The sequence below is a fragment of the Oncorhynchus mykiss genome, chromosome 7, assembly GCF_057628025.1.
Source record: "Oncorhynchus mykiss isolate SJ-2025 chromosome 7, ASM5762802v1, whole genome shotgun sequence".
NCBI classification, from domain to species: domain Eukaryota; kingdom Metazoa; phylum Chordata; class Actinopteri; order Salmoniformes; family Salmonidae; genus Oncorhynchus; species Oncorhynchus mykiss.
The window spans coordinates 84,760,544-84,787,284 of record NC_143028.1 but is presented as its reverse complement, the minus strand read 5'-3'; the positions used below and the strand labels follow the sequence as shown (position 1 = coordinate 84,787,284).

General features: G+C 48.6%; 1 protein-coding gene across 1 annotated transcript in view; it reads left to right on the top strand.

Moving 5' to 3' along the window:
- The window catches only part of fbln2 (fibulin 2), a 125,523-nt gene extending 99,283 nt beyond the window's left edge, over positions 1-26,240 (top strand). The window contains exons 8-15 of the mRNA XM_036984360.2: positions 8,386-8,523; positions 9,347-9,490; positions 16,482-16,610; positions 16,942-17,067; positions 22,302-22,418; positions 22,495-22,623; positions 23,078-23,201; positions 23,792-26,240. Coding sequence (XP_036840255.2) covers positions 8,386-8,523; positions 9,347-9,490; positions 16,482-16,610; positions 16,942-17,067; positions 22,302-22,418; positions 22,495-22,623; positions 23,078-23,201; positions 23,792-24,152 — 1,268 coding nt within the window. The 3' untranslated portion in view covers positions 24,153-26,240. The remainder of the gene's footprint in view (positions 1-8,385; positions 8,524-9,346; positions 9,491-16,481; positions 16,611-16,941; positions 17,068-22,301; positions 22,419-22,494; positions 22,624-23,077; positions 23,202-23,791) is intronic.
- The last annotated feature ends 501 nt before the right edge of the window (positions 26,241-26,741 follow it).

Below are 26,741 nucleotides of genomic sequence, written 5' to 3'. Positions count from 1 at the left end.
CATGTTTCTTGGCCCATGCAAGTCTCTTCTTCTTATAGGTGTCCTTTAGTAGTGTTTTTTTTTGCAGCAATTCAACCACGAAGGCCTGATTCACACAGTCTCCTCTGAACAGTTGATGTTGAGATGTGTCTGTTACTTAAACTTTGTGAAGCATTTATTTTGGCTACACATTTCTGAGGCTGGTAACTCTAATGAACTTATCCTCTGCAGCAGAGGTAACTCTGGGTCTTCCTTTCCTGCTGGGTTCCTCATGAGACCCAGTTTCATCAAAGCGCTTGATTGTTTTTGCGACCGCACTTAAAGAAACTTTCAAGGTTATTGGCGTGTTCTGCATTGACTGACCTTCATGTCTTAAAGAAATGATGGATTGTCGTTTCTCTTTGCTTATTTGAGTTGTTCTTGCCATAATATGGACTTGGTCTTTTGCCAAATACGGTTAGAGCCCAAATATCTTCTGTATACCACCCCTACCTTGTCACAACACAACTGATTGGCTCAAACGCATTAAGGAGAAAATAAATTCCACAAATGAACTTTAAACAAGGCACACCTTTTAATTGAAATGCTTTCCATGTGACTACCTCATGAAGGTGTCATCAAGGCAAAGGGTGGCTACTTTGAAGAATATATTACATTGGCATTGATGTCAGAGTGATTAGAGGGACAATAGAGTGCTGAGTAACAGGCAGATAACAAGTTTGGTAGGCTACTAATGACCATCAGCAGCATCAGAGCTTGGAGAAGACTAATTACTGTGACTAAATAGTCACGTGGAATTTGACTGCCTTCATGACTCGTGACCGCTGGTGTTGCAGTAATACGGTCACCGTAACAGCCCGACTGCCTCCCTATTAGCTCCGATGATTGCCACAAAAAGCCCCCCCATTATGTTCTCAGGGATGCATCCCATCAGACCCAATGACACAACCCTGTACATGCTGCTAATGCTAATGAACACCCCACCTAGTCAAACATCATCATACACTCACAAAGTCCAAAATGAATCACTTGTGAAGAGGGAATATATGTTATCCAAAGTTATGCAAAATTTAATATATTATATAAAGTAAGGGAGCTTTTTCAAAAGATACAAATTGACTGCTCTGAATGGTTACATGATTTCTAAGCTGGGTACTGCAACTCAGTCCTTTAAGGGCAGTCAAATGTTATTTTCCAGTCTTATCTATATACTCTCAGTGGTCAGTTTATTAGGTATAGTAGATATCTAGTATATATATATTGTGGAAGGAGGAAATAGTATGAATAACTTCATCAAAATAACGTTTTGAATTAAAATACGTCAATCATTATTAGGATATGTTGGTATCCCGTGGTATAATAGTGACAACGCCCTTGAAGACAGTGTTTGGAGGATGCATCGGCACGTTAGACTTCGTTTCGGGCCTAACAACACACCCGTGCCATTATATCGTCCAAACACAGTCTTCGAGGGCATTATCACTTCATCAAACCATAACATGTCTTATTCCTGTTGAGTATAGCTTATATAATGTACCATTTGATGTGTAGCACTAGAGAATCCCAGACAAGTTATGTTATTGTGTCATTTCTCTGTAAATGTCTGCCTAGTTCTGTATTGTGTACACTCAGTGGACAGTTTATTAGGTAGACCCATCTAGGACCGGACCCCCCTTTGCCTCTGGACCAGGCAATGTTTTTCCACTCCTCAATTATCAAGTGTTGGTGGAGCTGCTTCTTCTAGCTGGTAGAACCCGGTGTGGTTGAGGAGTGGAACCCGGTGTGGTTGTGGAGTGGAACCCGGTGTGGTTGAGGAGTGGAGCCCGGTGTGGTTGAGGAGTGGAACCCGGTGTGGTTGAGGAGTGGAACCCAGTGTGGTTGAGGAGTGGAACCCGGTGTGGTTGAGGAGTGGAACCCGGTGTGGTTGAGGAGTGGAACCCGGTGTGGTTGAGGAGTGGAACCCGGTGTGGTTGAGGAGTGGAACCCTGTGTGGTGCAGGAGTGGAACCCGGTGTGGTGCAGGAGTGGAACCCGGTGTGGTGCAGGAGTGGAACCCGGTGTGGTTTAGGAGTGGAACCCGGTGTGGTTTAGGAGTGGAACCCGGTGTGGTTTAGGAGTGGAACCCTGTGTGGTTGAGGAGTGGAACCCTGTGTGGTTGAGGAGTGGAACCCGGTGTGGTTTAGGAGTGGAACCCTGTGTGGTTGAGGAGTGGAACCCGGTGTGGTTTAGGAGTGGAACCCGGTGTGGTTTAGGAGTGGAACCCTGTGTGGTTGAGGAGTGGAACCCGGTGTGGTTTAGATGTGGAACCCTGTGTGGTTGAGGAGTGGAACCCTGTGTGGTTGAGGAGTGGAACCCGGTGTGGTTGAGGAGAGGAACCCGGTGTGGTTGAGGAGTGGAACCCGGTGTGGTTGAGGAGTGGAACCCGGTGTGGTTTAGGAGTGGAACCCGGTGTGGTTTAGGAGTGGAACCCTGTGTGGTTTAGGAGTGGAACCCTGTGTGGTTGAGGAGTGGAACCCGGTGTGGTTGAGGAGTGGAACCCTGTGTGGTGCAGGAGTGGAACCCGGTGTGGTGCAGGAGTGGAACCCGGTGTGGTGCAGGAGTGGAACCCGGTGTGGTGCAGGAGTGGAACCCGGTGTGGTTTAGGAGTGGAACCCGGTGTGGTTTAGGAGTGGAACCCGGTGTGGTTTAGGAGTGGAACCCTGTGTGGTTGAGGAGTGGAACCCTGTGTGGTTGAGGAGTGGAACCCGGTGTGGTTTAGGAGTGGAACCCTGTGTGGTTGAGGAGTGGAACCCGGTGTGGTTTAGGAGTGGAACCCGGTGTGGTTTAGGAGTGGAACCCTGTGTGGTTGAGGAGTGGAACCCTGTGTGGTTGAGGAGTGGAACCCGGTGTGGTTTAGATGTGGAACCCTGTGTGGTTGAGGAGTGGAACCCTGTGTGGTTGAGGAGTGGAACCCGGTGTGGTTGAGGAGAGGAACCCGGTGTGGTTGAGGAGTGGAACCCGGTGTGGTTGAGGAGTGGAACCCGGTGTGGTTTAGGAGTGGAACCCGGTGTGGTTTAGGAGTGGAACCCTGTGTGGTTTAGGAGTGGAACCCTGTGTGGTTGAGGAGTGGAACCCTGTGTGGTTGAGGAGTGGAACCCGGTGTGGTTGAGGAGTGGAACCCGGTGTGGTTTAGGAGTGGAACCCGGTGTGGTTTAGGAGTGGAACCCGGTGTGGTTTAGGAGTGGAACCCTGTGTGGTTGAGGAATGGAACCCTGTGTGGTTGAGGAGTGGAACCCGGTGTGGTTTAGGAGTGGAACCCTGTGTGGTTGAGAAGTGGAACCCGGTGTGGTTGAGGAGTGGAACCCGGTGTGGTTTAGGAGTGGAACCCTGTGTGGTTGAGAAGTGGAACCCGGTGTGGTTGAGGAGAGGAACCCGCTGTGGTTGAGGAGTGGAACCCGGTGTGGTTGAGGAGTGGAACCCGGTGTGGTTGAGGAGTGGAACCCGGTGTGGTTTAGGAGTGGAACCCTGTGTGGTTTAGGAGTGGAACCCTGTGTGGTTTAGGAGTGGAACCCTGTGTGGTTTAGGAGTGGAACCCGGTGTGGTTGAGGAGTGGAACCCGGTGTGGTTGAGGAGTGGAACCCGGTGTGGTTGAGGAGTGGAACTCGGTGTGGTTGAGGAGTGGAAACCTGTGTGGTTTAGGTATTGAACCCTGTGTGGTTTAGGTATTGAACCCGGTGTGGTTGAGGAGTGGAACCCGGTGTGGTTGAGGAGTGGAACCCTGTGTGGTGCAGGAGTGGAACCCAGTGTGGTGCAGGAGTGGAACCCGGTGTGGTGCAGGAGTGGAACCCGGTGTGGTTTAGGAGTGGAACCCGGTGTGGAGTGGAGTGGAGTGGAACCCGGTGTGGTTTAGGAGTGGAACCCGGTGTGGTTGAGGAGTGGAACCCTGTGTGGTTGAGGAGTGGAACCCTGTGTGGTTGAGGAGTGGAACCCTGTGTGGTTGAGGAGTGGAACCCTGTGTGGTTGAGGAGTGGAACCCGGTGTGGTTTAGGAGTGGAACTCGGTGTGGTTTAGGAGTGGAACCCTGTGTGGTTGAGGAGTGGAACCCTCTGTGGTTGAGGAGTGGAACCCGGTGTGGTTTAGGAGTGGAACCCTGTGTGGTTGAGGATTGGAACTCTGTGTGGTTGAGGAGTGGAACCCGGTGTGGTTGAGGAGAGGAACCCGGTGTGGTTGAGGGTTGGAACCCGGTGTGGTTGAGGAGTGGAACCCGGTGTGGTTTAGGAGTGGAACCCGGTGTGGTTGAGGAGAGGAACCCGGTGTGGTTGAGGAGTGGAACCCGGTGTGGTTGAGGAGTGGAACCCGGTGTTGTTTAGGAGTGGAACCCTGTGTGGTTTAGGAGTGGAACCCTGTGTGGTGTAGGAATGGAACCCTGTGTGGTTTAGGAGTGGAACCCTGTGTGGTTTAGGAGTGGAACCCTGTGTGGTTTAGGAGTGGAACCCGGTGTGGTTGAGGAGTGGAACCCGGTGTGGTTGAGGAGTGGAACCCGGTGTGGTTGAGGAGTGGAACCCGGTGTGGTTGAGGAGTGGAACCCGGCATGGTTGAACCCAGTGTGGTGCAGGAGTGGAACCCGGTGTGGTGCAGGAGTGGAACCCGGTGTGGTTTAGGAGTTGAACCCGGTGTGGTTTAGGAGTGGAACCCGGTGTGGTTGAACCCAGTGTGGTGCAGGAGTGGAACCCGGTGTGGTGCAGGAGTGGAACCCGGTGTGGTTTAGGAGTTGAACCCGGTGTGGTTTAGGAGTGGAACCCTGTGTGGTTGAGGAGTGGAACTCTGTGTGGTTGAGGAGTGGAACCCGGTGTGGTTGAGGAGAGGAACCCGGTGTGGTTGAGGAGTGGAACCCGGTGTGGTTGAGGAGTGGAACCCGATGTGGTTTAGGAGTGGAACCCGGTGTGGTTGAGGAGAGGAACCCGGTGTGGTTGAGGAGTGGAACCCGGTGTGGTTGAGGAGTGGAACCCGGTGTGGTTTAGGAGTGGAACCCTGTGTGGTTTAGGAGTGGAACCCTGTGTGGTGTAGGAATGGAACCCTGTGTGGTTTAGGAGTGGAACCCTGTGTGGTTTAGGAGTGGAACCCTGTGTGGTTTAGGAGTGGAACCCGGTGTGGTTGAGGAGTGGAACCCGGTGTGGTTGAGGAGTGGAACCCGGTGTGGTTGAGGAGTGGAACCCGGTGTGGTTGAGGAGTGGAACCCGGCGTGCTTGAACCCAGTGTGGTGCAGGAGTGGAACCCGGTGTGGTGCAGGAGTGGAACCCGGTGTGGTTTAGGAGTTGAACCCGGTGTGGTTTAGGAGTGGAACCCGGTGTGGTTTAGGAGTGGAACCCGGTGTGGTTTAGGAGTGGAACCCTGTGTGGTTGAGGAGTGGAACCCTGTGTGGTTGAGGAGTGGAACCCGGTGTGGTTTAGGAGTGGAACCCTGTGTGGTTGGGGAGTGGAACCCTGTGTGGTTGAGGAGTGGAACCCGGTGTGGTTGAGGAGAGGAACCCGGTGTGGTTGAGGAGTGGAACCCGGTGTGGTTGAGGAGTGGAACCCGGTGTGGTTGAGGAGTGGAACCCGGTGTGGTTGAGGAGTGGAACCCGGTGTGGTTTAGGAGTGGAACCCGGTGTGGTTGAGGAGAGGAACCCGGTGTGGTTGAGGAGTGGAACCCGGTGTGGTTGAGGAGTGGAACCCGGTGTGGTTTAGGTGTGGAACCCTGTGTGGTTTAGGAATGAAACCCTGTGTGGTGTAGGAGTGGAACCCTGTGTGGTTTAGGAGTGGAACCCTGTGTGGTTTAGGAGTGGAACCCTGTGTGGTTTAGGAGTGGAACCCGGTGTGGTTGAGGAGTGGAACCCGGTGTGGTTGAGGAGTGGAACCCGGTGTGGTTGAGGAGTGGAACCCGGTGTGGTTTAGGAGTGGAACCCGGTGTGGTTTAGGAGTGGAACCCTGTGTGGTTTAGGAGTGGAACCCTGTGTGGTTGAGGAGTGGAACCCTGTGTGGTTGAGGAGTGGAACCCTGTGTGGTTGAGGAGTGGAACCCGGTGTGGTTGAGGAGAGGAACCCGCTGTGGTTGAGGAGTGGAACCCGGTGTGGTTGAGGAGTGGAACCCGGTGTGGTTGAGGAGTGGAACCCGGTGTGGTTGAGGAGTGGAACCCTGTGTGGTTTAGGAGTGGAACCCTGTGTGGTTGAGGAGTGGAACCCGGTGTGGTTTAGGAGTGGAACCCTGTGTGGTTTAGGAGTGGAACCCTGTGTGGTTGTCTGCTGCAATAACACATCCATGACAAGGACAGAAGAGTTGTGCGTTCCAAGATGCCGTTCTGCACACCGCTGTTGTTCTGAGGCGTTATTTGCCTTTTTGTGGCCCGCCTGTTAGCTTGCATGATTCTTGCCAATCTTCTCTTTGACCTCTCTCATCAACGAGCTGTTTTCTCCCACAGGCCGCTGACTGGATGTTTTTTGTTGCTCATTTCTCTGTAAACCCGAGACGTAAAAATCCCAGGAGGCCGGACATTTCTGAGACACTGGAACCGGCAACCATGGAACAGTAACTGAATGCCTCGATGCCTGTCTGCCTGCTTTATATAGCAAGCCACGGCCACGTGACTCACTGTCTATAGGAGTAGTGTACCTAATAAACTGACAACCGAGTGTATATTTCCACACTGAAGTTGAAATTATACTGTGAAATTGTGAAAATTATGATAATGCCCTTTTAGTGTAAGAGCTGATTGAAAAGACCGCCAGAAATTTCAGCTTTTTTTGGTGGGATGAAGTTTTGGCCTGCCTGGTGACATCAGATGTTGAATTTGTAAATAGACCAATAAGAAAGAGTTCCAAACCTCTCTGCCAGAACAGCTAGTTTTCCCCTCCTAGCAAAATCATTGTTTGAGAAATTGCTCATAGGAAGGTACTTAATTGATATCCAGAAATGATTTGATCTGGAGATACAAATGGCTGCATTGGACCTTGGCTGCTGTGACATTTTAAGGCAGCCATGTCTCCTCAGAAGGGTTACATGCTGCTGAATTAACTAAGGGGAAAATCCTAACCTCCACTTGTAATTTTCACTTAGTCATGCATTGATGTCATTTGGAAACTTAATTTGAAATGGGGATTCAGCTCTAAATGATCTTGTCTCCTCTCCTCCAGATATTGATGAGTGTATGGTGTCTTCTCTCCTCCAGATATTAATGAGTGTATGGTGTCTCCTCTCCTCCAGATATTGATTAGTGTATGGTGTCTCCTCTCCTCCAGATATTGATTAGTGTATGGTGTATCCTCTCCTCCAGATATTGATTAGTGTATGGTGTCTTCTCTCCTCCAGATATTGATTAGTGTATGGTGTATCCTCTCCTCCAGATATTGATTAGTGTATGGTGTCTCCTCTCCTCCAGATATTGATGAGTGTATGGTGTCTTCTCTCCTCCAGATATTGATTAGTGTATGGTGTCTTCTCTCCTCCAGATATTGATGAGTGTATGGTGTCTCCTCTCCTCCAGATATTGATTAGTGTATGGTGTCTTCTCTCCTCCAGATATTGATTAGTGTATGGTGTCTTCTCTCCTCCAGATATTGATGAGTGTATGGTGTCCTCTCTCCTCCAGATATTGATTAGTGTATGGTGTCTTCTCTCCTCCAGATATTGATGAGTGTATGGTGTATCCTCTCCTCCAGATATTGATGAGTGTATGGTGTCTTCTCTCCTCCAGATATTGATGAGTGTATGGTGTCTCCTCTCCTCCAGATATTGATGAGTGTATGGTGTCTTCTCTCCTCCAGATATTGATTAGTGTATGGTGTCCCCTCTCCTCCAGATATTGATGAGTGTATGGTGTCTTCTCTCCTCCAGATATTGATGAGTGTATGGTGTCTTCTCTCCTCCAGATATTGATGAGTGTATGGTGTCTTCTCTCCTCCAGATATTGATGAGTGTATGGTGTCTTCTCTCCTCCAGATATTAATTAGTGTATGGTGTCTTCTCTCCTCCAGATATTGATGAGTGTATGGTGTCTTCTCTCCTCCAGACATTGATGAGTGTATGGTGTATCCTCTCCTCCAGATATTGATTAGTGTATGGTGTCTCCTCTCCTCCAGATATTGATGAGTGTATGGTGTCTCCTCTCCTCCATATATTGATGAGTGTATGGTGTCTTCTCTCCTCCAGATATTGATTAGTGTATGGTGTCTTCTCTTCTCCAGATATTGATGAGTGTATGGTGTCTTCTCTCCTCCAGATATTGATGAGTGTATGGTGTCTTCTCTCCTCCAGATATTGATGAGTGTATGGTGTCTTCTCTCCTCCAGATATTGATTAGTGTATGGTGTCTTCTCTCCTCCAGATATTGATGAGTGTATGGTGTATCCTCTCCTCCAGATATTGATTAGTGTATGGTGTCTTCTCTCCTCCAGATATTGATGAGTGTATGGTGCGCAGCCACAACTGTGGTCAAAGGTTTGAGTGTGAGAACACGGAGGGCTCCTTCCTGTGTAACCCTAAACAGAGATGTCTCACCGGCTTCACCCAGGACTCACATGGAAACTGCATTGGTAAGCCATCACATCTGATTCAGGGTCAGAAGCCTGCTATTCTCCTAATGGTTGAGATTATGTGTTGGTGCTTGTGGATTTGATCCTGGATGTGTGGTTAGGTGCAACAGAGATGTCTCACTGGATTCACTCAGGGTACGTGGAAACTGAATCGGTGAGAGAGACCTCTAATGACTCCAAGTGGACATACAGTGAACTACATTGTGTCTGTTGGATTGAACCCTCCCTCCCTCCCCACCCTCCCTCCCTCCCCACCCTCCCCTGTCTCTCCCCACCCTACCCCTCTCTCCCCACCCTACCCCTCTCTCCCCACCCTGCCTGTCTCTCCCCCTCTATCCCCACCCTCTCTCTCTCCCCACCCCTCGCCCTCTCTCTCCCCACCCTCCCTCTCTCTCTCTCCCCACCCTCCCTCTCTCTCTCTCCCCACCCACCCTCTCTCTCTCTCCCCACCCTCCCTCTCGCTCTCTCCCCACCCTCCTCTCTCTTCCCCCCTCCCCCCTCTTCCCACCCTCTCCCCTCTCCCCACCCTTCCCCCTCCCCCCTCCCCCTCTACCCCCACCCTGCCTCTCTCCCCACCCTCTCTCTCTCTCCCCACCCTCCCTCTCTCTCCCCACCCTCCCTCTCGCTCTCTCCCCACCCTCCCTCTCGCTCTCTCCCCACCCTCCCTCTCGCTCTCTCCCCACCCTCCTCTCGCTCTCCCCCCCTCTCCCCACCCTCCCTCTCCCCACCCTCTCTCTCTCTCCCCACCCTCCCCTCCCTCCCCTCCCTCCCTCCCTACCTCCCTCCCTCCCTCCCTCCTCTCTCTCTCTCCATCTCCCTCCAGATATGAATGAGTGCAGTAGTCTATCTGATCCGTGCAGTGCTGGTTTTCACTGTATCAACACTGTGGGCTCCTATACCTGTCAGAGGAAAGTTATCATGTGTAGTCAGGGATACCACTCCAGCCCTGATGGAACACGCTGCATTGGTAAGTTATGGTATGGTGAGTTGTGTGGTGTGGTGATGTGTGATTGGTTATGTGGTGTCACCAACCGGTCGATCTAGTCGATCACCAAAAATGTCTGTAAAAAACAATAAAGCCTTGCATTCCTATTTTTGTTATTTGTTTCGTGCTGTTGGCTGTAGGTGCACTTGATTCATCAGCCCTGGTGCTGTTGGCTGTAGGTGCACTTGATTCATCAGCCCTGGTGCTGTTGGCTGTAGGTGCACTTGATTCATCAGCCCTGGTGCTGTTGGCTGTAGGTGCACTTGATTCATCAGCCCTGGTGCTGTTGGCTGTAGGTGCACTTGATTCAACAGCCCTGGTGCTGTTGGCTGTAGGTGCACTTTTATTCAACAGCCCTGTTGTGGGAGGTGCACTTGATTCAACCGCCCTGTTGTGGGAGGTGCACTTGATTCAACAACCCTGTTGGTGGGAGGTGCACTTGATTCAACAGCCCTGTTGGTGGGAGGTGCACTTGATTCAACAGCCCTGTTGGTGGGAGGTGCACTTGATTCAACAGCCCTGTTGGTGGGAGGTGCACTTGATTCAACAGCCCTGTTGGTGGGAGGTGCACTTGATTCAGCAGCCCTGTTGGTGGGAGGTGCACTTGATTCAACAGCCCTGTTGGTGGGAGGTGCACTTGATTCAACAGCCCTGTTGGTGGGAGGTGCACTTGATTCAGCAGCCCTGTTGGTGGGAGGTGCACTTGATTCAGCAGCCCTGTTGGTGGGAGGTGCACTTGATTCAGCAGCCCTGTTGGTGGGAGGTGCACTTGATTCAGCAGCCCTGTTGTGGGAGGTGCACTTGATTCAGCAGCCCTGTTGGTGGGAGGTGCACTTGATTCAGCAGCCCTGTTGGTGGGAGGTGCACTTGATTCAACAGCCCTGTTGGTGGGAGGTGCACTTGATTCAGCAGCCCTGTTGGTGGGAGGTGCACTTGATTCAGCAGCCCTGTTGGTGGGAGGTGCACTTGATTCAACAGCCCTGTTGTGGGAGGTGCACTTGATTCAGCAGCCCTGTTGGTGGGAGGTGCACTTGATTCAGCAGCCCTGTTGGCGGTAGGTGCACTTTTATTCAACAGCCCTGTTGGTGGGAGGTGCACTTGATTCAGCAGCCCTGTTGGTGGGAGGTGCACTTGATTCAGCAGCCCTGTTGGCGGTAGGTGCACTTTTATTCAACAGCCCTGTTGGTGGGAGGTGCACTTGATTCATCAGCCCTGTTGGTGGGAGGTGCACTTGATTCAGCAGCCCTGTTGGTGGGAGGTGCACTTGATTCAGCAGCCCTGTTGGTGGGAGGTGCACTTGATTCAGCAGCCCTGTTGGTGGGAGGTGCACTTGATTCAGCAGCCCTGTTGTGGGAGGTGCACTTGATTCAGCAGCCCTGTTGGTGGGAGGTGCACTTGATTCAGCAGCCCTGTTGGTGGGAGGTGCACTTGATTCAACAGCCCTGTTGGTGGGAGGTGCACTTGATTCAGCAGCCCTGTTGGTGGGAGGTGCACTTGATTCAGCAGCCCTGTTGTGGGAGGTGCACTTGATTCAGCAGCCCTGTTGGTGCGAGGTGCACTTGATTCAACAGCCCTGTTGTGGGAGGTGCACTTGATTCAGCAGCCCTGTTGGTGGGAGGTGCACTTGATTCAGCAGCCCTGTTGTGGGAGGTGCACTTGATTCAGCAGCCCTGTTGGTGGGAGGTGCACTTGATTCAGCAGCCCTGTTGGTGGGAGGTGCACTTGATTCAACAGCCCTGTTGGTGGGAGGTGCACTTGATTCAGCAGCCCTGGCACCGGGAAGGAAAAGTGTTCCCATTTTGAATCATTTCATGTGTCTGAAGGTAGAATTCTGCCTACCCGGCAGGCCCAGAGAGCCAATCAGGTTCACCTACAGGCCTACAGCTGGCCAATTAGATATCTGATCACTGTGTCTGTACAGTTTCCTTGACCCATAGACTGTAAAAGAAGCATCGAACGCACAGCAAAGTTGATACTGTGAGATTTCAACATTTTTAAAGCCATGATGAGATATTCAAAAAATACTCATAAAAACAGCAGCTCTTTGCTGTAAGTTTATGTTCTAAGCCATAAACTGCCTTCTTCCTACTTCCACTCACACTACATCCAGCACTGCAGCTGTAATGAACGAGTCTAGTAAAGAGTTTTGATGAGTTTGCCTTTTTATTTTTAGAGTATAGTTAAATGTATCAGAGCCAGTCCTGACCTCCCTGGCTCCCTCTGCTAAGGGGCCCTCCTACCTCACCCACGAGCCATGTAAAACATTTGCCATTGCCCAACAGAGACGCCTGACATCCCAGTGCTCCCACTGCAATCCTCCCTCCTTTTAAAACAGTTTGCTCCATCTGTCTGTCTAAGAATAAGTAGACCTATACAGAACAGAATCAGGTATAAACAAACAACATTTATTGAATATAATATTTTCTATAAAATCTTAAGATAAGTGAATATTAACATGAACATAAATAAGAAATTGTAGAAAATATGAAATGTAGAAAATAATAAAATATGACACTGAGCTTTGGCTCTGCTGCCTGGTAATGAGTCCAGTCCTCACACTATTATACAATTATCTTTGGCTATACAATATAAACATCAGCCTATATGCTATGGCTGCAGCTATATGTCTCAAAATAGTCAGATAAAACCTATACTGTGAATAACTCTGGTTCCCTCTACAGACTGGGCATGTTCAGCATCTGCATGGACACCAGTCTGTCTGGACCGCAGTCTATCTGGACACCAGTCTGTCTGGACACCAGTCTGCCTGGTCACCAGTCTGCCTGGACACCAGTCTGCCTGGACACCAGTCTGCCTGGACACCAGTCTGCCTGGACACCAGTCTGTCTGGACACCAGTGTATATGGACACCAGTGTATCTGGACACCAGTGTATCTGGACACCAGTCTTTCTGGACCCCAGTCTTTCTGGACCCCAGTCTGTCTGGACACCAGTCTATCTGGAAGAAATGGATAAACTTTGTCGCATAGTTAAACATTAATTTACTCAAATGCACTTCTGCCATAGCATCTTAAATGTTACTAAGTGTGTAAACATTTCAATATTTGAATCAAAATATTCCTATTCTGCACTTTCTTGAGGCAAAAATCATCAATGATTATGTATTTGTATTTATTATGGATCCCTATTAGTTCCTGCCAAAGCAGCAGCTACACTTCCTGGGGTCCAGCAACATTAAGCCAATTTATACAATTTGAAAACATTACAATACATTCACAGATTTTCACAACACACTGTGTGCCCTCAGGCCCCTACTCCACCACTACAACATATCTACATGATTAAATCCATGTGAATTTATAGTGTGTGTGTGTGTGTGTGTGTGTGTGTGTGTGTGTGTGTGTGTGTGTGTGTGTGTGTGTGTGTGTGTGTGTGTGTGTGTGTGTGTGTGTGTGTGTGTGTGTGTGTGTGTGTGTGAAGGCTGTGGGTAACTTTTGAAAGGAGTCAGGCACAGGAGAGCTGAGATGCGTGGACAAGGTATTTCATTCAAGAAAACACCAGTATAAACACAATACTATGTTGCTGGCAAAATACCGGTACCACAAAATAAACGGCGTAAACAAAACCAGGTAACAATAATACCAGACATCAGATACAGTAAAACAAACATGGGGGAAAACAGAGGGTTAAATAATGAACATGTAATGGGGGAATTGAAACCAGGTGTGTAAAGAAACAATGACAAAACAAATGGAAAATGAAAAGTGGATCGGTGATGGCTAGAAGGCCGGTGACGTCGACCGCCGAACGCCGCTCGAACAAGGACCGACTCCGGTGGAAGTCGTGACAGTGTGAAGTGGAATAGAGTGTGTGCCAATGTTTGTTGCTCTACAGTCCCTGCTGTTCCATAAGGTATTTTTTTTATCTAATTTTACTGCTTGTGTCAGTTAATTGAAGTGGAATAGAGTTCCATGTAGTCATGGCTCTATGTGGTACTGTGGAATAGAGTTCCATGTAGTCATGGCTCTATGTAGTACTGTGGAATAGAGTTCCATGTAGTCATGGCTCTATGTAGTACTGTGGAATAGAGTTCCATGTAGTCATGGCTCTATGTAGTACTGTGGAATAGAGTTCCATGTAGTCATGGCTCTATGTAGTACTGTGGAATAGAGTTCCATGTAGTCATGGCTCTATGTAGTACTGTGGAATAGAGTTCCATGTAGTCATGGCTCTATGTAGTACTGTGGAATAGAGTTCCATGTAGTCATGGCTCTATGTAGTACTGTGGAATAGAGTTCCATGTAGTCATGGCTCTATGTAGTACTGTGGAATAGAGTTCCATGTAGTCATGGCTCTATGTAGTACTGTGGAATAGAGTTCCATGTAGTCATGGCTCTATGTAGTACTGTGGAATAGAGTTCCATGTAGTCATGGCTCTATGTAGTACTGTGGAATAGAGTTCCATGTAGTCATGGCTCTATGTAGTACTGTGCGCCTCCCACAGTCTGTTCTGGACTTGGGGACTGTGAAGAGACCTCTGGTGGCATGTCTTGCGGGGTGTGCATGGGTATCCGAGCTGTTTGCCAGTAGTTTCGACCGATTATGATTTTTCAACGCCGATACTGATACCGATTATTGGAGGACCAAAAAAGCCGATACCGATTAGCAATACTGAATGAACACCTATTTTACCTTAATATAAAACATCAATAAAATAAATTTAGCCTCAAATAAATAATGAAACATGTTCAATTTGGTTTAAATAATGCAAAAACAAAGTGTTGGAGAAGAAAGTAAAAGTGCAATATGTGCTATGTAAGAAAGCTAACGTTTCAGTTCCTTGCTCAGAACATGAGAACATATGAAAGCTGGTGGTTCCTTTTAACATGAATCTTCAATATTCCCAGTTAAGAAGTTTTAGGTTGTAGTTATTACAGGACTATTTCTCTCTATATCATTTGTATTTCATTAACCTTTGACTATTGGATGTCCTTATAGGCACTTTAGTATTGCCAGTGTAACAGTATAGCTTCCGTCCCTCTCCTCGCTCCTCCCTGGGCTCGAACCAGCAACACAACGACAACAGCCACCATCGAAGCAGTGTTACCCATGCAGAGCAAGGGGAACAACTACTAGAAGGCTCAGAGCGAGTGACGTTTGAAAAGCTATTAGTGCACGCTAACTAGCTAGCCATTTCACTCCGGTTACACCAGCCTCATCTCGGGAGTTGATAGGCTTGAAGTCATAAACAGCGCAATGCTTGACGCACAACGAAGAGCTGCTGGCAAAACGCACAAAAGTAGCCAATATGCAGGGATAATGTACTGGGTCTATAGCCTACTGAGCATAGCCAATATGCAGGGATAATGTACTGGGTCTATAGCCTACTGAGCATAGCCACTATGCAGGGATAATGTACTGGGTCTATAGCCTACTGAGCATAGCCAATATGCAGAGATAATGTATTGGGTCTATACCCTACTGAGCATAGCCAATATGCAGGGATAATGTACAGGGTCTATAGCCTACTGAGCATAGCCAATATGCAGGGATAATGTACTGGGTCTATAGCCTACTGAGCATAGCCAATATGCAGTGATAATGTATTGGGTCTATAGCCTACTGAGCATAGCCAATATGCAGTGATAATGTACTGGGTCTATAGCCTACTGAGCATAGCCAATATGCAGGGATAATGTACTGGGTCTATAGCCTACTGAGCATAGCCAATATGCAGGGATAATGTACTGGGTCTATAGCCTACTGAGCATAGCCAATATGCACGGATAATGTATTGGGTCTATAGCCTACTGAGCATAGCCAATATGCAGGGATAATGTACTGGGTCTATAGCCTACTGAGCATAGCCAATATGCAGGGATAATGTACTGGGACTATAGCCTACTGAGCATAGCCAATATGCAGGGATAATGTACTGGGACTATAGCCTACTGAGCATAGCCACTATGCAGGGATAATGTACTGGGTCTATAGACTACTGAGCATAGCCAATATGCAGGGATAATGTATTGGGTCTATAGCCTACTGAGCATAGCCACTATGCAGGGATAATGTACTGGGTCTATAGACTACTGAGCATAGCCAATATGCAGGGATAATGTATTGGGTCTATAGCCTACTGAGCATAGCCAATATGCAGGGTTAATGTACTGGGTTTATAGCCTACTGAGCATAGCCAATATGCAGTGATAATGTATTGGGCCTATAGCCTACTGAGTATAGCCAATATGCAGAGATAATGTATTGGGTCTATAGCCTACTACTGTACAAACATTGCTACAGAACTGTTTTTAATTGGTTAATGTTGCATAGGCTTATGTTATTTAAGTCATGTTAATAAAATATCAGAGTGGTAGATCTCGGCATGCATTTTGACTCAGAAAGAGATCTTGACTCAGAAAAGGTTGGTGATCACTGCCATAAACAGACCTGGCTCTCGAGAGAAAACAGGCTGTGTCCACTGCCCACAAAATGAGGTGGAAACTGAGCTGCGCTTCCTAACCTCCTTCCAAATGTATGACCATATTAGACACACATATTTCCCTCAGATTACACAGATCCACAAAGAATTTGAAAAAACAAATCCAATTTGGATAAACTTCCATATCTATTATGTGAAATACCAGTGTGCAATCACAGCAGCATGATGTGTGACCTGTTGCCAGGGCAACCAGAACAAACACCATTATAAACCTATATTCATCCTGTTTATTTATCTTCTCTTTTGTACTGCAACTTGTTGCACATTGTTACAGCACTGTACAAAGACAACAATACAGTATATCATTTGAAATGCCTCTCTTGTGAGAGAAATATTCTGTTTTCATTTGTTATTGTTGATTTCATTTTTGTTTATTGCTTATTTGACCTGCTTTGTAAACATATGTATGACATGCCAATAAATCCCTTCGAATTGAGAGACGAAGACAAATACAGAGAGAAAGAGAGAGCAGTGTCAGTTCCTGAAGTGTCGACTCTCTTCCCTGTGTAGATGTGGATGAATGTCAGACAGGTAACCATGGGTGTGGTGAGGGCCAGATCTGTCATAACCTCCCTGGTAGCTACCGCTGTGACTGTCAAACAGGCTACCTGTACGATGCACTACGCCAGGTCTGCAGCGGTAGGTAACACACACTCACACACACACACACACACACACACACACACACCTCTATACCTCTATACCTCTCTATTACGCTAACCTGACCTCTCCCCTCCTCCCCTCCTCTCTCTCGTCCTCTACTCTCCTCTCTCTCATCCTCTACTCTCCTCTCCTCTCCTCTCTCTCGTCCTCTCTCTCGTCCTCTCCTCTCCTCTCCTCTCCTCTCCTCTCCTCTCCTCTCCTCTCTCTTGGTCCTCTACTCTCCTCTCTCTCGTCCTCTACTCTCCTCTCCTCTCTCTCGTCCTCTACTCTCCTCTCTTCTCCCCCTCTCCTCTCCTCTCCTCTCCAGATGTGAATGAGTGTTGGAGCTACCCCGGCAGGCTATGTGCTCAGACGTGTGAGAACAGTCCAGGATCCTACCAGTGTTCCTGTACAGCAGGCTTCTCTCTGGCCTTCGACGGGAAGAACTGTGAAGGTAAGACAACTGTGACAGAACTAATACTGTGGAAGCACTTCAGAACTACTGTGAAGGTACTTCAGAAATACATGTAATACTGTGAAGGTACTTCAGAACTGCATGTTGTACTGTGAAGGTACTTCAGAACCTCATATAGTACTGTGAAGTGTCTTGTCTTTACTATCATTAAATTGAAGACTTAGTTTTATCAAAGATTCTCTGTAATTAGTATTACGCGATTAAACTGAATAATCATGTAACCGTAATTAACTAGGAAGTCGGGGCACGAAGGAAAAGATTCATATTACAAAGTTATAATTTCCCAATATAACCTTTCAGATGTTTTCATATCTGATCAATAGTCTTCTGATTAATTAATTATTTATTTTACCTCACATTAGTCTCATTCCAAACAGATATAGCCCTTGGTTCACCCCAGACCTGACTGCCCTTGACCAGGACAAAAATATCCTGTGGCGTTCTGCATTAGCATCGAATAGCCCCCGCGATATGCAACTTTTCAGGGAAGTCAGGAACCAATATACTCTGTCAGTTAGGAAAGCTAAGGCTAGCTTTTTCAAACAGAAATGTGCTTCCTGTAGCACTAATTCTAAAAAGTTTTGGGACACTGTAAAGTCCTTGGAGAATAAGAGCACCTCCTCCCAGCTGCCCACTGCACTGAGGAAAGGAAACATAAATCTATGAGAATCGATAATTTCAATAAGCATTTTTCCACAGCTGGCCATGCTTTCCTCCTGGCTACCCCTAACCTGGCCAACACCTCAGAATCCCCTGCAGCAACTTGCCCCGCCCCCCCGCTTCTCCTTCACCCAAATCCAGACAGCTGATGTTCTGAAAAAACTGCAAAATCTGTATCCCTGGATATCAGCTGGGCTAGACAATCTGGACCCTCTCTTTCTAAAATTATCCGCCAAAATTTTTGAGACCCCTATTACTAGCCTATTCAACCTCTCTTTCGTGTCGTCTGAGATCCCCAAAGATTAGTAAACTGCCGAGGTCATCCCCCTCTTCAAAGGCGGTGACACTCTAGACCCAAACTGTTACAGACCTATATCTATCCTGCCCTGCCCTGCCTCTAGACCCAAACTGTTACAGACCTATATCCACCCTGCCCTGCCCTGCCCTGCCCTGCCCTGCCCTGCCCTGCCCTGCCCTGCCCTGCCCTGCCCTGCCCTGCCCTGCCTCTAGACCCAAACTGTTACAGACCTATATCTATCCTGCCCTGCCCTGCCCTGCCCTGCCTCTAGACCCAAACTGTTACAGACCTATATCTATCCTGCCCTGCCCTGCCCTGCCCTGCCTCTAGACCCAAACTGTTACAGACCTATATCCATCCTGCCCTGCCCTGCCCTGCCTCTAGACCCAAACTGTTATATCCATCCTGCCCTGCCCTGCCTCTAGACCCAAACTGTTACAGACCTATATCCATCCTGCCCTGCCCTGCCCTGCCCTGCCTCTAGACCCAAACTGTTATATCCATCTTGCCCTGCCCTGCCTCTAGACCCAAACTGTTATAGACCTATACCTATCCTGCCCTGCCCTGCCCTGCCTCTAGACCCAAACTGTTATAGACCTATATCTATCCTGCCCTGCCCTGCCTCTAGACCCAAACTGTTACAGACCTATATCTATCCTGCCCTGCCAAGCCTCTAGACCCAAACTGTTACAGACCTATATCTATCCTGCCCTGCCCTGCCCTGCCCTGCCCTGCCCTGCCCTGCCCTGCCCTGCCCTGCCTCTAGACCCAAACTGTTATAGACCTATATCCACCCTGCCCTGCCCTGCCCTGCCTCTAGACCCAAACTGTTATAGACCTATATCCACCCTGCCCTGCCCTGCCCTGCCACTAGACCCAAACTGTTACAGACCTATATCTATCCTGCCCTGCCCTGCCCTGCCCTGCCTCTAGACCCAAACTGTTACAGACCTATATCTATCCTGCCCTGCCCTGCCCTGCCTCTAGACCCAAACTGTTACAGACCTATATCCATCCTGCCCTGCCCTGCCCTGCCCTGCCTCTAGACCCAAACTGTTATATCCATCCTGCCCTGCCCTGCCCTGCCTCTAGACCCAAACTGTTATAGACCTATATCTATCCTGCCCTGCCCTGCCCTGCCTCTAGACCCAAACTGTTATAGACCTATATATATCCTGTCCTGCCCTGCCTCTAGACCCAAACTGTTACAGACCTATATCTATCCTGCCCTGCCCCTAGACCCAAACTGTTACAGACCTATATCTATCCTGCCCTGCCCTGCCCTGCCCTGCCCTGCCCTGCCCTGCCCTGCCCTGCCCTGCCCTGCCCTGCCTCTAGACCCAAACTGTTACAGACCTATATCTATCCTGCCCTGCCCTGCCCTGCCCTGCCCTGCCCTGCCCTGCCTCTAGACCCAAACTGTTACAGACCTATATTCATCCTGCCCTGCCCTGCCCTGCCTCGCCTCTAGACCCAAACTGTTATAGACCTATATCCACCCTGCCCTGCCCTGCCTCTAGACCCAAACTGTTACAGACCTATATCTATCCTGCCATGCCCTGCCTCTAGACCCAAACTGTTACAGACCTATTTCCATCCTGCCCTGCCTTTCTAAAATCTTCGAAAGCCAAGTTAATAAACAGATCATTGACCATTTCGAATTTTACCGTACCTTCTCCAATATGCAATCTGGTTTCCGAGCTGATCATGGGTGCACCTCAGCCACGCTCAAGGTACTAAACAATATCATAACCGCCATCGATAAAAGTTAGTACTGAGCAGCCAAGGCTTTCGCCTTTGTCAATCACCGCACTCTTATCGGCAGACTCAACAGCCTTGGCTTCTCAAATGACTGCCTCGCCTGGTTCACCAACTACTTCTTAGATAGATAGAGTTCAGTGTGTCAAATCGGAGGGCCTGTTGTCCTGACCTCTGGCAGTCTCTATGGGGGTGCCACGGTGTTCAATTCTCGGGCCAACTCTTTCTCTGTATACATCTTTGATGTTGCTCTATCTGTTGGTGATTCTCTGATCCACCTCTACACAAACGCCATACAACGCCATACAACGCCATACAACGCTTCAACGCCATACAACACTCCTTCCGTGGCCCCTCTCCTTGTTCGGCGGCCGACATCACCGACTTTCTAGCCATCGCCACTCCATTTTTCATGTATCCATTTGTTTTGTCTTGTTCCCTGCACACCTGGTTTTTATTCCCCAATCAATCTACATGTATTTGTTCCCCCTCATGTCTTTGTGCAAGATTGTTTGTGTGATACGTGTTTTTGTATGCACTAGGTTTGAGTATGTTTTCTCTCGTGTTTCTCTCGTGTTTCACGAAGCCTGTTTGTATACATTTGATGGTTATGACTATCCTACCGATCCTTGACTTCGGCGATGTCATTTACAAAATAGCCCCCAACACTCTACTCAGCAAACTGGACGTAGTCTTTCACAGTGCCACCTGTTTAATCCAGAACAAATTAAAGAAAATGTACAGTATTATATAGAGCCCTTATTGCATGGAACTCCCTTCATCTCATATTGCTCAAATAAACAGCAAACCTGGTTTAATAAAACCAGATAAAGCAACACCTCACAGCACAACGCCTCTCCCCTATTTGAACTAGATAGTTTGTGTATATGCATTGATATAAAGGCTACAGCTAATGGGGATCCTAATAAAATACCAAAAATACCAACTGTTACCAAGGACAAGTCACCAAATCACCCAGCCAAACAAATCACCAAGCCACCCTGCCAACCAAATCACCAAGCCACCCTGCCAACCAAATCACCAAGCCACCCTGCCAACCAAATCACCAAGCCACCCTGCCACCCAAATCACCAAGCCACCCAAATCACCAAGCCACCCTGCCAACCAAGTCACCAAATCACCCAGCCAAACAAATCACCAAGCCACCCTGCCAACCAAGTCACCAAATCACCCAGCCAAACAAATCACCAAGCCACCCAAATCACCAAGCCACCCTGCCAACCAAGTCACCAAGCCACCCAGCCAACCAAATCACCATGCCACCCAGTCAACCAAATCACCAAGCCACCCAGGGCTAGCTAAGGCGTATTGAGCAGAGCTGGAGGCTCTACAGTGTACGATGCACAGTGAAATAAGGCAAACATTTCTAACCAAAACAGCAATAGACGAGGCATATTGACATTAGGGAGAGGCATGCGTAGCCGAGTGATCATAGGGTCCAGTGAGTAGCTAGGCGAGCTGGAGGCACAGCGATTCAGACAGCTATCAGGCCGGGGCTAGCAGATTGGCCTCAGGGGGACGTCTGTTGAAACCCCCTCGGGTGGTTGCATTGGCAGACCAGTCATGATGGATCGGCGGGGCTCTGTGTCGGCAGCAAAACCTGCCCCATAAGCATTCCCGTCTCTTCTATAGATGTTATACCCTTGTATTGCTCCTGCTGTATCATCAAATGAATTATCTAAGTGAGTCTCAGAAATGGCTAATATATGAATGTTATCTGATGCTAGCAAGTTATTGATTTCATGAACCTTATTTCTAAGTCTACATATATTAGTATTGGCTATTTTCAGCCCTTTCCTGTGTAGCTTATCAGAGATAGACATACTATTTAAAAGAGCAGACAAAGCAAGAGAAAAATATATACGTTCAGCAGTCCATTAATCAACTGGTGTGTGTGTGTGTGTGTGTGTGTGTGTGTGTGTGTGTGTGTGCTGCAGGGTTGAGGCTACGAACCCATAGGCTTGGCTCTCTCATCCCTTCCAGGCTTCTGGGAGGGAGGGTGGACAATGAGTCTGTCATAGCAGATGTAAGCAATGTCCCCACGCGCTCTGGCAGCTTTCATGGGGTCAGTTCTTTCCTCTTCTGGCACACAGCTTCAGGATAGTCCTCGTTGAGGAAGATATATGTTCGTCTCAAGTTCTTTTCTTGTTCCAGAACAGCTACCTTGTCTTTGAACCCCAGAAACTTGACAACTATCGGCCTGGGCCTATCACCAGGGCCGGTGGTGGGTTTTCCAATCCAAGTTGGCTGAGTGACTTGTCCTTGGTTGATGAACCTGTTCATTACCCAAGGTTTATAGATTTGATTTCAAGGACTTTGCTGTGTGACTTTGCCTTGGTGGCTGAGCCTGGGGAGCTCTGAGGAGAAATAGCATCCAGAGGACTCATGCACATTCGTACACATCATTACACAGCACAGCATTCCCTTGATCTGGGCAGATGTGTTGTTTATCTCTTTCTCTCTCTCGCTTTCTCAGATCTGAATGAGTGTGACTCTAGTCCGTGTGGTCAGGAGTGTGCTAACATCTATGGGTCCTACCAATGTTACTGCAGACAGGGCTTCTACCTGAAGGAAGACGGACACACCTGTGAAGGTATCACACCATGACAGCTCTACCACCATGTTACCAATAGCCTGTGTGTTTGTATTGACATGTTTCTCTATTGCAGATATTGATGAGTGTTCCCAGAATATTGGCAACCTGTGTGTGTTCCAGTGTGTGAACATCCCAGGTAGCTATCAGTGTGCCTGTCCCCCTAACGGATACACCATGTCAACCACAGGACACACCTGCAGAGGTACGGACCGACATCACCCAGCGTCTCACACAATTTCTATACAGGGCTGTTCTATATCCCTATTCATGTCCTTATGCGTTGAGCATTCACAGTGGTCACAGTGGTCAGTTCCGTCTGTCTGTCTGTCTGTCTGTCTGTCTGTCTGTCTGTCTGTCTGTCTGTCTGTCTGTCTGTCTGTCTGTCTGTCTGTCTGTCTGTCTGTCTGTCTGTCTGTCTTATATCCCTATTCATATCCTTATGGGTTGAGCATTCACAGTGGTCAGTACCATCTGATACATATTGATAAATTGTTGTAGATATTGATGAGTCTGTCTGTTGTAGATATTGATGAGTCTGTCTGTTGTAGATATTGATGAGTCTGTCTGTCTGTTGTAGATATTGATGAGTCTGTCTGTCTGTTGTAGATATTGATGAGTCTGTCTGTTGTAGATATTGATGAGTCTGTCTGTTGTAGATATTGATGAGTGCACAACAGGAGTTCATAACTGCTCTACAGAACAGACCTGCTTCAACGTCCAGGGAGGGTACAGGTGTCTCTCTTTCTCCTGCCCTCCATATTACAGAAAGGTTTCAGATACGTGAGTACAATACACACACACCACACACCACACACCACACACACACACACACTCTAACCCCCTCTGTCTCCCTCTCTCTCTCTAACCCTCTCTCTGTCTCTCTCTAACCCTCACTCTCTCTCTCTCTCTCACTCTAACCCTCACTCGCTCTATCTCTCTCTCTAACCCTCTCTCTCTCTCTCTCTCTCTCTAACCCTCTCTCTCTCTCTCTCTCTCTCTAATCCCCCCTCTTTCTCTCTCTCTCTCTCTCTCTCTCTCTCTCTCTCTCTCTCTCACTCTAACCCTCACTCGCTCTATCTCTCTCTAACCCTCTCTCTCTCTTTCTCTCTCTCTCTCTAACCCTCTCTCTCTCTCTCTCTCTCTAATCCCCCCTCTTTCTCTCTCTCTCTCTCTCTCTCTCTCTCTCTCTCTCTCTCGCTCTCTCTCTCTCTCTAACCCCCCCTCTCTCTCTCTAACCCTCTCTCTCTCTAACCCCTCTCTCTCTAACCCCCCCCTCTCTCTCTCTCTCTCTCTAACCCCCCCCCCCTCTCTCTCTCTCTCTCTCTACCCCCCCCCTCTCACCCTCTCTCTCTCTCTCTCTCTCTCTCCAGTCGTTGTGAGCGCAGTGGTTGTCCAGCTAACTCTGTAGACTGCCAGACCTCTCCTCTGAGAATCACCTACTACCAGCTGAGCTTCCAGATGAACATTGTCATCCCCACTCAGATCTTCAGGATTGGCCCCTCCCCCGCCTACAGGGGAGACAACATTGCTATCTCCATCACCCACGGTAACGAGGAGAACTACTTCTCCACGCGGAAGCTGAACAGTTTTACGGGGGCGGTGTACCTGCAGCGGCAGGTGAGACAGCCGAGAGACTTCCTGATCGATGTAGAGATGAAGCTGTTGAGACAGGGAGCCTTCACTACCTTCCTGGCCCGGATATATGTCTTCATCACCTCTAACACACTGTAGAGTCTGTTGAGACAGAGAGACTCCACTACCTTCCTGGCCCGGATATATGTCTTCATCACCTCTAACACACTGTAGAGTCTGTTGAGACAGAGAGCCTCCACTACCTTCCTGGCCCGGATATATGTCTTCATCACCTCTAACACTGTCTAAACACACACCATCCCAGAACAGACTGTCACCCACCACTTCTCTAATATTCATATGGTGATAAACTTTATACTTGTAACTTACATATATATATTTCATCATACGATCTTATCCAGAGCCACTTACAAAAGCAAGTGCATAGTTTTTCATACTGGTCCTCCGTGGGAATCGAACCCACAACCCAAGGACCGTGCTCTACCAACTAAGCCACGCATTTCAAAAACTGGATTGTTACTAAAGACTAAGTTAGTCTTCTGTTTTTATACAAAATCATTTTTCTGAGTCTTTTATAATGTAATCTCTTTTAATGCATGTGTCTTAAGCTGTGTGGTTTGACTCTGCCAAGGTGGTCCCCAGAGTGCTAGGCTCTGTCCTCCTGCTCCTTAACCTCTGGAACCGTCCAATCCCAACATGAACTTTCAGAGGTTTTGAAGCTACTGAATAGAATGGAGAACCCTGGAGCAGCTCTTAGACCAGAGCTTGTAGACACACTGAGGGTACCTCTGTATCCCTCTCTCTCCCCGCTCTCTTTCCTCGCTGTCTCTCCCCGCTCTCTCTCTCCGTTCTCTCTCTCCGCTCTCTCTCTCCGCTCTCGTTCTCCGCTCTCGCTCTCCGCTGTCTCTCTCCGCTGTCTCTCTCCCCTGTCTCTCTCCGCTATCTCTCTCCCCTGTCTCTCTCAGCTATCTCTCTCCCCTGTCTCTCTCCGCTATCTCTCTCCCATGTCTCTCTCCGCTGTCTCTCTCCGCTGTCTCTCTCCGCTATCTCTCTCTGCTGTCTCTCCCCGCTCTCTCTCTCCGCTGTCTCTCCCCACTCTCTCTCTCCGCTGTCTCTCCCCGCTCTCTCTCCGCTGTCTCTCTCCGCTGTCTCTTTCCGCTGTCTCTCTCCGCTGTCTCTCTCCGCTCTCTCTCTTCGCTGTCTCTCTCCGCTCTCTCTCCGCTGTCTCTCTCTCTGCTGTCTCTCTCTCTGCTGTCTCTCTCCGGTCTCTCTCTGCTCTCTCTCTCCGCTCTCTCTCTCTCTCTCTCCGCTCTCTCTCTCTCTCCGCTCTCTCTCTCTCTCAGCTCTCTCTCTCTCTCCGCTCTCTCTCTCTGCTCTCTCTCTCCGCTGTCTCTCTCCCTTGTCTCTCTCCGCTGTCTCTCTCCGTTGTCTCTCTCCGCTGTCTCTCTCCGCTCTCTCTCTCTCTCCGCTGTCTCTCTCCGCTCTCTCTCTCTCCGCTGTCTCTCTCCGGCTCTCTCTCTGCTGTCTCTCTCCGCTCGCTCTCTCCACTCGCTCTCTCCGCTCACTCTCTCCGCTGTCTCTCTCTGCTAGCTCTCTCCGATCTCTCTCTCTCCGCTCTTTCTCTCCACTGTTTCTCTCCGCTCGTTCTCTCCGCTCTTTCTCTCCGCTCTTTCTCTCCGCTCTTTCTCTCCGCTGTCTCTCTCTGCTGTCTCTCTCTGCTGTCTCTCTGCTCTCTCTCTCCGCTCTCTCTCTCCGCTCTCTCTCCACTGTCTCTCTCTGCTAGCTCTCTCTGCTCTCTCTCTCCCCTCTCTCTCCGCTGTCTCTCTCCCCTCTCTCTCCGCTGTCTCTCTCCCCTCTCTCTCCGCTGTCTCTCTCCCCTGTCTCTCCCCTGTCTCTCTCCGCCTCTCTCCGCTGTCTCTCTCCGCTCGCTCTCTCCGCTCACTCTCTCTGCTCTCTCTGAGCTCTGTTGCTCTCTCTCTCAATTCAAGGGCTTTATTGGCATGGAAAACATATGTTAACATTGCCAAAGAAAGTAAAGTAGATAACAAACAAACGTGAAATAAACAATAAAATGGAACAGTAAACATTACACTCACAAAAGTTCCAAAAGAATAAAGACATTTCAAGTGTCATATTATATATATATATACAGTATTGTAAGGATGTGCAAATGGTTAAGGTACAAAAGGGGAAATAAACAAACATAAATTTGGGATGTATTTACAATGGTGTTTGTTATTCACTGGTTGACCTTTTCTGTGGCAACAGGTCATGAATCTTGCTGCTGTGATGTCACACTGTGGTATTTCACCCAGTAGATATGGGAGTCTATCAAAATTGAGTTTGTTTTCAAATTTTTTGTGGATCTGTGTAATCTGAGGGAAATATGTGTCTCTAATATGGTCATACATTGGGCAGGAGGTTAGGAAGTGCAGCTCAGTTTCCACCTCATTTTGTGGGCCGTGTGCACATAGACTGTCTTCTCTTGAGAGCCAGGTCTGCCTATGGCGGCCTTTCTCAATAGCAAGGTTATGCTCACTGAGTCTGTACATAGTCAAAGCTTTTCTTCATTTTGGGTCAGTCACAGTGGTCAGGTATTCTGCCACTGTGTACTCTCTGTTTAGGGCCAAATAACATTCTAGATTGCTCTGTTTTTTTGTGAATTCTTTCCAATGTGGCAAGTAATTATCGCCTTGTTTTCTCATGATTTGGTTGGGTGTAATTATG